The 11,034-nt window shown below is 42.6% G+C and overlaps 3 protein-coding genes and 1 pseudogene across 3 annotated transcripts in view; 3 read left to right on the forward strand and 1 right to left on the reverse strand.

The window, feature by feature from the left end:
- LOC131289364 (protein Pixie) overlaps positions 1-6,040 on the forward strand; it is a 369,862-nt gene extending 363,822 nt beyond the window's left edge. The window contains exon 5 of the mRNA XM_058318601.1: positions 6,027-6,040. The gene's annotated coding sequence lies outside the window, so the exon portion shown is untranslated. The remainder of the gene's footprint in view (positions 1-6,026) is intronic.
- Positions 1,299-2,633, forward strand: LOC131284658 (sin3 histone deacetylase corepressor complex component SDS3-like). The gene is made up of 3 exons (XM_058313522.1): positions 1,299-1,404; positions 1,464-2,221; positions 2,354-2,633. The coding sequence occupies exons 1-3, from the start codon at positions 1,299-1,301 to the stop codon at positions 2,618-2,620; spliced, it is 1,131 nt and encodes a 376-aa protein (XP_058169505.1). The 3' UTR covers positions 2,621-2,633.
- LOC131284659 (small ribosomal subunit protein eS10B-like) lies at positions 3,975-5,182 on the reverse strand (annotated as a pseudogene).
- LOC131289367 (A-kinase anchor protein 1, mitochondrial) lies at positions 5,196-8,898 on the forward strand. Its single transcript, XM_058318603.1, has 5 exons — positions 5,196-5,319; positions 5,462-6,678; positions 6,754-7,141; positions 7,221-7,363; positions 8,185-8,898. Exons 2-5 carry the CDS (start codon positions 5,482-5,484, stop codon positions 8,242-8,244), a joined length of 1,788 nt encoding a protein of 595 aa, XP_058174586.1. The 5' UTR covers positions 5,196-5,319; positions 5,462-5,481; the 3' UTR covers positions 8,245-8,898.
- The last annotated feature ends 2,136 nt before the right edge of the window (positions 8,899-11,034 follow it).

Raw genomic sequence — 11,034 nt, forward strand, 5'->3', positions numbered from 1 at the left:
AAAATAGGGGTCAAAGTGACCCCAAAAAAGCATTCGGGCAAGTTTCCAAAGCAATGTATTCTAGTGTTAACACGTTCCGTACCAAGCGTTTTAGCACAATTTTTAGTACAATTTTTCAAATTACAATTTGTTCATAATATTTGTTAAACCGATTGTTTTCGAAGGCCAAGCAAAAACTTAGCTTCCAAAAAATTTATATAAAATATTACAATAATCTTTATGTTGCATTTTCATTTATTTATGGGTCAAAAACTTATTTGTACTAAAACTGCTGTCAACCTGTGGTCACAGCTTTCCGCAACCGCATGCGGTTGCGTTTTTGATCCGTCAAACGAGCACAAGTTTTTGCCAAAAATAATACTTTAGTGTTTGAATTTACCACTTATATGAGCATACAATCTCATTAAAGTCTACTAGGAACAAAATTTACTGTTGACATATCAAAACGCAAGAGTCTGCGGCAAGAATCAAACTCGTTTGATTTTTTAGTACAGAAACCGCAAGGTCTTGCGTCTGCGGTGACAGCCCATGACAGCTCCTATCTCTCCCATGGGAAAAAACGCAACCGCATGCGGTTGCGCAAAGCTGTGACCAGGGGTTCACCCATATTTGGGTGACGCGGTACGGAACGTGTTAAAAGCTGCATAGTATTATCCTTTTGGATAGTGTGGGTTCGAATCCCAACTGAGACCGGACCCTCCCCTGGACGAGAGGACTGACTATCCACGTACAACAGGAAAACAAGTCTCGTAAGCCCTTAACGGGCAGGCATGACCAAAGAGGTCGTTACGGAGATACGCGGTTTTCAAAATTTGACAGTAGATTGGGTTTACTACATCGATTTAAATTCCTGAGATGTACAACCACACGAATAAATATGTAAATTACACATTTGCATAACTTACGCTTTTATTTCGTTTGTTGCAATTTATGTTGTTTGAATACGCTTGCAAAATTTTGAATATTGTATGATACATGTACACAAGAGCTCGATCTCTTAACTCCTAGTATAAACTATGTGTCAGCAATATTCGAGTTACGCGGAAATTCGAGATACGCGGTTTTGTCTGGTCCCCATTATCCGCGTAAGTCGGATACTGACTGTATTATCCTTTTACGTACTAAACCGGATGCGGTTTGAACGTTTCGCTCCAGCCAATCACGTACTCGGTTGAACAGCAGATGGACGTGCGATAGTTTACCCAACGCAGGCATATCGCACCAGCGTGCCGTTTGTCAAAGAATATTTTACCTGATTTACTGTACAAAAGATTAAGCGTTGTGATCGCAGCTAAAACATGTCTTCCAATCAGCGATCGACGCTGGAAGAAGGTCCAGAAGAAAACACCGAGCACGAATATGAGGCATATCTGTCTGAGGACAATGAATACGACAGTGGGGAAGGTACGTTATAAAGTGGTTGCTTCATACTTTAAACTGACCATGGATTTTACATTCTTTAGATACGGAAGAGGCTAGCGAGACGGAGTTAGGATCGTCGATGAACCAGCGCACGATGGACGAACGAATGGAGATAAAAGAGCAGATGTACCAGGACAAACTAGCCAACTTGATGCATCAGATGGACCTTTTGAAGATGGGAAAGCACCCCGATTACCTGCGCCGCGTCGAGACACTAACGGTGGAACTAGAAGACCGTTTGATGCTCAACGAATTGCACCGAGACTACATGCTCCAGTGCGCCGAACGAGAATGTGCGAATGAAATTGCGGCAGCCGAAAAGGAGTTTGAGGAAAAGGCAGCGGAGCTTAAGGAGACGTTGATTGCCGTCTGGGAGGATCGGAAGAAGATGGTCGAGCAAGAGCATGCCACGATGGAATTGAGTGGCGACTCGATCGATGTTAAGCCAACCGTCTCACGAAAATTGCGTCGTCGTCCGAACGAGCCGCTTCCGGTGCCAGAGAAGCGGCGCAAACCGTCCACCAGCCAGCTCGTTTTTCTGCTAGACGAAAAAGAGATCGAACATGATCTAAAGCTCGTACTTCGTGGCAAACCTTCCTATTCCGGGCGTTCGGAGCAGCACGGTATAAACGAGGGTGCTTCGACCAGTAGCGGAGCAGGTCCAAGTGGAATTAATCCTTCCACGTCGGCGCACAGCTCGAGTGGAAACTCTGGCGGTTCGGGTTATGCTAGTGGTCAACCGTGTTCCGATCAGAACGGAGCTTCTACATCAGATGTGTACGCAAGCGGATCTCAAACAGTAAGCAATATTGCGCTGCACTGAAATGCGTTTAATGTGTTACGGTACATTGTTCATGTAATTGAATGCTTTTCTTTCCTTATCTTCCAGAACCAAAGTTCCCATACACAGCCATCCAGCTCTCGAACACAGGCGCCTTCATCCTTGCAGCAGCAGCAGCAGCAACCTTTGAGTGAGACACGCATCGAGGATGGTAAGCTGTGGTATGAACGCCGTTGGTTTCACCGTGGTCAACCAGTATATGTCGAAGGAAAAGACATTTCTCGATTCTCGGGGAATATATCAGCGATTGGCGTCGATGGCATTTGCGTGAAGAAAACATCAGACGGCCAAAAGGTGCGCATCTTTCTTTCTCACCTACGCCGAGGAAAAGTTTCCATCAAGCGACGTGCCAACTAATTCAACGTGCAGCATAGCGTAGCTCTTGTCAGCATATTATTCTCAACTCTATCGAGCATCTCTATCTAGTTCCTCCGTATCTGGCCGACCTGTTCGATTCTTTTCAATCTTTATTAGAATTTATTTCCAATTCTAGCATTCAACATTACTATATTTAATTTGAACAAATTGATATGATGAAATAATTAAATAACCGTTTAAAGTGGGGCTCTTCTTTTTATCATTCTTATGGCACACTCAAGTTTTCATCGACCTCTTTGAATCGTTAATTTCTTCCCAATCAAAAGACGAATCATCATTACAACAAGACAATGAATTAAAGTCATGTTTATAAAAAAAACTAATTGAATTAATCAATTGACAAATGCACAGTCCGAAAATATATACATCAACAAAATATTTTACTGGTTTCTACAAATATACCACATCGTTTCTGGCAATAAGGCTCAGTTCAAATTCATTTTTGCATGTACGACCAAACTCTACGAACCGTTGGTTTGAAAATTCAACGATGTCCGATTTTAGCTTGCTACTATTATATATTAGATATATTAGAGCATGTACGATTATACGTTCTTAGCAGATTTTCATGAAACGTTAACTAGTTGAAAAAAGTGTTTGCGTAGAAACCTTTATCCTTTGCTGAAGAGTGTAACCCCTGTTGCTCTCAGGCTCTGTAAATTGGATAAATTGTTTAGTAATTTCATCCTAATCCGCGAATGAATCTCGCCATAACAATACTTCGAATAAAAGGTATTAGAGACAAAATATCGCTTTTAACTCAATGGAGCAATATTGGAGACATCTACAAAGGAAAATTGAGCGAACTTTTGGAAAATTATATTTTTAACTGTTATGATATTCTATAACAAATCAGTTTGTATCGTGAAAACATCGTGAAATCACCCTTGATAACAAGGTTTTGGTTTAGCTCTGAATAATCTATGTTCATACTTATCCATACAATCCATACAAATACGAACCATTCATTTGTTGAGCTTGATACTTTTAAATAGAAGCCGTACAGTTCTGATGGACAATAGTTTGATTGAAGAAATAAGGTTGAAGGGAGATCGATCCCCTGTAATTGATATGTCCGAACTACTCGAGCAGCGGCCGCATTCGCTTTCCGAACCATTCTTGCCAAAACGGTGTTTCATGTCGAGACCACGCAAGCATACTACAAATCACTCAGTAGGTTAATTGATAGCGATAAGTCTATCGCTCAATTTACACTTTATTTAGCTCCATTAGGCAGAACCGCCTGCTCACCACTTCACGATGCATGTATTTCAATGCACCAAAAAAAAAGCCGTCACGTCCGACGTCGAAAATATATCGTCACCAAAAACGTAGAATTTAAAAAAATTTACAGGCGACTACCGCGACCGAAACCACCACGCTGAAAAGATAAAAATCAAAAAGTTTAGTTTTCTACAGTAAAATACTACAAATAGATTACTCAAACAGATCAAACTGTGGAACTGATCACTTACGAATTCAAGATCGCCTGCTCCAGCGCCGACATCTCCCTTCTTGTCGCCTGGACCAGCCTGCTGCATACGACGGTAAGCCTGTCGGTCCTCTCCGCTCTTGGGTCCATCCGGACGCGGTCCAGCCTGTGTGCGGGCTGTGGCTCCGAGCGGGCAGCGCGCTTCAAGGTGGAAGGCACAAACTCCGAAGGAAGGTGCAGGTACGCACGAAGATATTCAATACCCTCGTTGGTAAGATACCAATAGTAGTGGCGCCAGGCGAACTGCTCCTTCACGAAGTTCTTGGACTTCAGCGATTGCATCGTCTTGATGACATGGAGGTTGGGAATGGTCTCCAGTTCGGGATGCTTTGGGGCAAAGTGATTACTATCCAGGTGGGTTAATCCCGAACAAATCTTCTTCTTCTTCTATCGCTATGCGAGTCGGGGTATATCCTCCTACGCTAAGTCGAACGTTTGTTCCCTTACTCGTAATCAGAGGCGTACCGACTCTGTCCGAACTCCTATAAAGGGGCTCGTCCTTTGGGACCGGCTATAAAAGCCATATGTCCACCCGCCGTCCACGGGAGGGATAATTCCTTCCGTTGTCAGGACACAAGAACTCGTGGTCCGCTTGATTGACTCAAACATCACGAGATGTGCGGCAGCTAGGATTTGTCTGACCTGAGCTCCAGCTCGGCGTGACCACGCAGTCGTGCCGCAAGCTAACCTTACTTTTCCGCTAACCCTTTCAGGAAACTTGTGCACTGCTAACATCCGCTATGATTCACTACCGAACTGGAACTGCCGCTCTGATTCACTACCGAACTGGAACTGAACCAGCCACTTGCTAACGCGTCGTTATCCTTTTGTTGGTAAACAAAACCAGGAACGATTGTCAAAAATTAATTTCAAAATGGCTGCCACGACCAGGCCTTTGAGCTCACCTCCCTTAGAATCAAGATGATTAAATACTGAATATATAGTGTGTATTTATCTTGGTGTGTATTTATCTTGCTTAGAACCCACCGTGACTGACGCTCGCACTCAACATCTTTTCCAACGTTCGATGCGATCATAAGAAATGACATTTCGGCCGGCTAGCAGCCATCATTGTGCCGACATAAACTTCAATACACGTGTGCGGTGGTTGCAAGTAAAAGTGGTTATAAAAACCGATTTCATAGTTATTTTTACCAAGTCTTTCTACCTTTCTTTAGTAAAAACCGTAAGTATTCGTTGGGTTATGTTATTTCACGTGGATCAATCGGAGTTTTGTCATTTTTTTGTTATTTCGCCGGGTACGTGGGCTATACAGCGGGCATCTACATGTATATGTATAGAGCTTTCGAAATTCCGCATCATTTCAGAGCCGCATTGCAAAACCAATATGATTACCGGTCGCCCACTGCTGTTTCTTTCACTGCCGAGTCTCGCGCTGATTGTGGGCCTCGTTTGGTATCGTCGCAAATTTAAACCGGATGCGGGTGATCGTGGTGGGGAAAAGAGCAAAGAATGTGAAAGTATGATCACGTCGCGCAGCAACACCACTGCCGACTCGGAGCCGGATGTGAAGCAAACTTCCTCACTGCCGATCCAACAGTCCGGCAACAACAACAATGGCGCGGAAAATTGGGACAACTGCTCGGGTTCGGGCCACTCGTCGGCCGGGTCGTCCCGTTCGGCTCCGATTGACATTGTGCCGAACAAAAGTCCTTCCAAGGGCGATGAAATTAATAACCTGTTGGGTCGATCGCACATGCTTGATAACGATCAGGAAGAGCTGAGCTTTAGTCCGTCGATTGATTTGCCGGGCACGGTCGCCTCCCGCTATCCGACCAACCTGATGAAGTTTAATCAAATGATGGAACCGGTCAAGGAGCCCGTTATCATTCGTCCCACCAAAACGGCTTCGCTGCAGAGTGGATACTTCCGTGTGCCGGATGATAATGGCAATGGTAACACTGAGCCACAGCCAAAACAACGGCAGCAGCAGCAGCAGCAGCCATCACAACCGCCAACACAGCCAGAAATGAAAACACACCAGCAACTCCAAACTTCACAGCCACCTGCCGAACAGAATGAGCGTCTAACCGAGAGCAATAGCATTAATAACAACAACACAACGTGCGAAGGTAACGATGCGGCATTCAACGGCAAACCGGAGGAAACGTTCGACGAGCGTGCCGAACAGACTGGCAGCCCACCGCTCAGCATTTGCAGCATGCGCTCGGAGGACTCGGGCAAGGGTTCCAGTCCGCCGCACTCGGTAGGACCGTCCCTCACGACGTATGAGTTTCTGGTGCCTGCTTTCCTCGTGGCCGGCATGCTGGGGAAACAGGGTGTGTTCGTGAAGCAAATCAAAAAGGAAACAGGCGCAAACGTGATCATCAAGCGCAATCCGGATACACACAATAGCAAAATCTGCACACTGGAGGGCTCGCAGCAGGAAATCAAGGACGCGTTGGCGCTGATCCGGAAGAAGTTCCCCCAGCGTCGGTTTCCGGCACTCACCCTGAAGCGCATCGAGATTAGCCGTGTGGAGGCAGTCATTCCCATATCGCTAATGAAAGACACATGCTCCAGCGTAAGTTTATACTACCTTTCACCCAATTCCACGCGTGGCGTATTTATGAGATCCATTTTTAACCACACTCAACAGCTGCCCCTGGTCGAGGGAATCAACAACGACGTCGCCGTTAGCTGCATCATAAACGTAGGCCATATGTTCGTACACCAGCCGCTCCACCCGACCTACCTGTCGCTGAGTAGCATGCAGAAGTCGCTCAACGAGAGCTACACGAAGAGTGAGGCTCCCCATATGCCGGAGATCGTGCCGAACGCCGTCTGCGTGGTGTTCGCCGCCGGCGTCTGGTACCGCGCACAGATCGTGCAGCTCGACCAAGGAAGTAATATGGTTCTGGTGAAGTACCTGGACTACGGTGGTTTCTCTCTGCTGCCTCCCCAGAACTTGCGGCAAATTAGAACAGATTTCATCACTGTACCATTTCAATCAATAGAATGTGTGCTATCTAATATTCAACCTGTTGGTAAGTACTGACAAACCCGATCGGTTGCTTTGATTGTTTTTTTTTTAATTTCGTATGGGTTATTTTCCCTTTCTTTCAGATGAAAGCCAAAACACCTGGTCCGAGGAAGCCACTGAACTGTTCCGTAGGTTAACAAGCAATACAATGATGCAAGCACAAGTGGCGGGCTACACTGCGGAAGGAATTCCGGAAATTTATCTATTCTCTTCAATAGCAAAAGATGTAAGTACACCCTTTTTACATTGTTATTTTTAAGAGTGCTTAAATCAGGTTACATTTCTATCTTGTTTTGCCAAAATCTTGTATCGTTGGTTTAGGAAATTTACTAGTTTCCTATTATCTAGCCGTATACTGCAAGCGATTGTGACCTTCAGTCTTTACCTTGACATTTTAAGTTTTTGAAAACGAAAGCACACTCGCTCGCAGGGTGGATTATAGTGCCTTTCATTTTCCATTTGTGCCTCCCGGGCAAAAAAAAAAAAAAATCCCACCTCGTCTTATCGCATTTTGTTTGACTAGTAAATGTTTACAGTTTGCCAACTGTATTTGCTCTTATCTTTCAAATGGTCGTGTGGTGGGGACGCTGCCGGTTTGTACGGAAACTATGCGATACGGCGTTTGATAAGGGGCCAGTGCCACTATCGTCGTAACGATCCCGGACTATGAAAGGTTTAAATATGGCTCTTTCTCTTAGCCTGTTTGTACTAATTAATATACTGCCGATCTTTTTATTGTGGATTGGAAATTTTGATGACGCTCTGGTTGGGTTTTGCGTATCAAAGTATCTACTATGTTATTTTATCAGTCGGTAGTTGGTATGATTAGATTGCCGTCTATCGTTGAATAACTTGCACCTGTGTTTAGAAACACCGAATTTGGATGGTGATAAGATAAATCAAAAAGATTCAGTTCAATGTGACTTTTCCTTGAAGAAGGCTTTCGTCTCTCCCTGCTGATGAAAGTGCATCGATACATACGAATGACGACAGATGATGACTGGTTTCCGAATGAATGATATTAAACGATGCTTTTTGTACTTTCAGAATGTAGTTTTCATCAATAAAGAAATGGTTGCCCGTGGATACGCTCGGTGGGTGGACTGAATAGCGCAAAGGTATCAGTAGTAGGTGAACAAATTAAGTAAGTTTAATCAAATGAAGAAGTGAGATTTGATTGGAAAGCGTATGTGTGAGAGAGAATGAGACGACACTGATGACTGGTGGTGTTGGCGGCGGTGTGTACTGATGGGCGGTGTGAAGCAGGAGCTGAATGGCCGCTCGTCCGCCCCACGACACACAACATAGGAGAAAAGTGTTGGTTTTAAATGGCCACCTCAGCTGATTTACGTTTAAACGAAAAACAAAAAAAAACACAAAAAAACATGCCCCTCCTCCACCTCCGCCTATCAACGGGCCCTTTGGGTCGTTCTGGGCGGATGGGAAAAATTCTTGTAAGAATTCATCAAACCATCTCTTCCTTCATTCGTCCTTTTAGCCCCGTCCTACCGTCGGCCATCCCGCTGCCTGCCCCCTTCACCCCCTCGTATAATAAACGTACATCCTTCCTCGTTACTGTTAAAATACTATAAAAGAAAGTAATTTTGTGAATAACTGCGTTAACACATAAGAATGCAAAAACTGTCGTTCAAGTTTTGTTTCTCTTGGCTTCGAAATTGCAGCTAAGGCAATTACTTATTTTATAGTTATTTTGTATAAGGGTATTTATGAAATAAATTCAAACAAAATCAATTGATCTTACATATACCGTACGCGTCTGTAGCTTTCTCTATGCTGCCCTTGGGATGGAAAGAAATAATTCTGGAATGAATCACCGTGCGGAAACCTAGACTCGATTGGGGTTGGGTAGAAAATTGCGTTTCATTCAAGAAGATACCGTAAGCGTGCACTGTGACGTAGTTTTTGAACGCGCTGGTTCTAAATTTAGGAACCGACAGCATTAATTAGGCCACACTCGACTGCTCAGACGGGCGTGCAGTTCAGTTAGCTTCGGGCAGAGAAAGTAAGAACGATAGCTATAGAGATTTCGGGTGAAGAACTGAACATCGGGGAGAAATAATGCGTTTTTTTATATTTCTTCTTCTGAGACGGGCGAGATTTTTTAAAACCTTTTATACATAGAGCAGTTAAAAAAATAAGAAAAAAAGTATTCCATAAAAATCTAAAATGTTCGAAATCTCAAGTGTGTATATTATAAATGAGCAAGTTCAGCAAGTTCAGTTTCAATCCAGTTTACAATGTCGTAAATGATTTTTTTTTTAATTTTATTTTCAAACTATATCCTTTTGCACGTGACTTTTTCTTTTGTACTCTGTTTTTTTCTCTCTGTCCGTTTCTTCATACAATGTCTTTGCCACGCTCACGAGAGAAATGTTTCCTCTCGATCCCACTACGAAGCAGCGCCGTTTGTGGTTACTTTCAAATCTTCGTGTGTGCAGTGCGCGCCACGTGATCAGCGGGTCAACTTTCCAAAAGCACATGTTGCGTTTTCATGTCTCAATTCCTTTGCTTTTTGCAGCCTCTCCCAGCAGTCAGGTTGACATTACTACCGGTTTTGGCGAAATTCATTGGCGTTTTGCTTTTATTCCCAATTGCATCCTTAATGGGTCAATGCAGGCAGGTTGTGACAATCTTTGTGACTTCAAGATTAATATGCCGAATATGATAACTCGTTTTATTATGCGTAAACATTGTCTTAATATTCCAGAAGTATATTTATTGGTTGCTTGCCTACCTATCAGTCAACTTGAGATGTACTTTTGTAGTCGGTAAATAAGTAAAAGAATCTAGGATTCCGTTTTATAAAAAAATGAATTTTGGGAATATGCTACAACAGAAGAATTTGAGCTCAATCTTAATGTTCATTGAACATTATTTTGTTTTTAAGCATATATGAGTCTAATAATTTCGTGTAGAAGAAGCCTAACTGTGAATGGTTCGGTATTTTCTCTATTTATCCGGTACATAAGATCGAGATAATCAACCGTCAAAGTAATGATTTTTCTAAGTTTTCACTAATGGCTTTTTGAGGTAAAATACTTATAAAGAGCTCACAGTTTAAATTGGATGAATTTGGTTTAGTAATTATTTGCTTTACTTTGTTTGAAACAGTGCTTCGATTAATTTTAGTTTTAAAATGAATAGTTTACTCGTTTGCAAGCAGCAAACGATAACTAACGATGACTCTCAATAACATAACCACTATCGACAACTAAATTACTTTTTCTTAGCAAAAAAAGCAAACATTCCTGAACTGGTAAATAGTTTCAACCTTAATGAATCCAATTCAGTGATAAAGTCAACAATCAAGAGCCAAGTTGTTAGAAAATTTTATAGTTTTCCTTAAGGTGTGCGTATTACCCCATCCACCCCTAATATGAATATTTTCCGTGGGTGTTTCTGGATAAGATTGAACGTCGTACATGCCTTTCATAACAGTTAAATTACTATGTTTAGTCTGAAATTAGTGTTAATTACAGAACCGCACAATACGTTGTTGGAGCCTCAACGAAACGTTTGACGCGTCTTTTATCAAGTTATACTAGCATGATGGTTTGAGGAGTAAGCATGCTATTCTTTAGATGAGTGTGTTCATTAGAGATTTGTAGTCTAAGTATCCTATAATAACTCCTACTTGTGAATTCTTATATTGCACAATTAACTGCGACGTTTATACGCCATTCAATACAGTGCAAAATACTGTTTCTGCCTAAGACTGATTAAATTTATTTTGCCCTTATTTATGTTTCTAAAGAGATAACTAATTTAATTGAGATTAAAAATTCAACACTTGTTTTTAAAAGCATTTTTGGTTGTTAAGCACTGTTGACATATAGTTAAAACACTTTTAAGTATTATGATATATTGCTTCGGGAC

Source organism: Anopheles ziemanni, chromosome 3 (assembly GCF_943734765.1).
Source record: "Anopheles ziemanni chromosome 3, idAnoZiCoDA_A2_x.2, whole genome shotgun sequence".
In the NCBI taxonomy this organism is placed as follows: Eukaryota; Metazoa; Arthropoda; class Insecta; order Diptera; family Culicidae; genus Anopheles; species Anopheles ziemanni.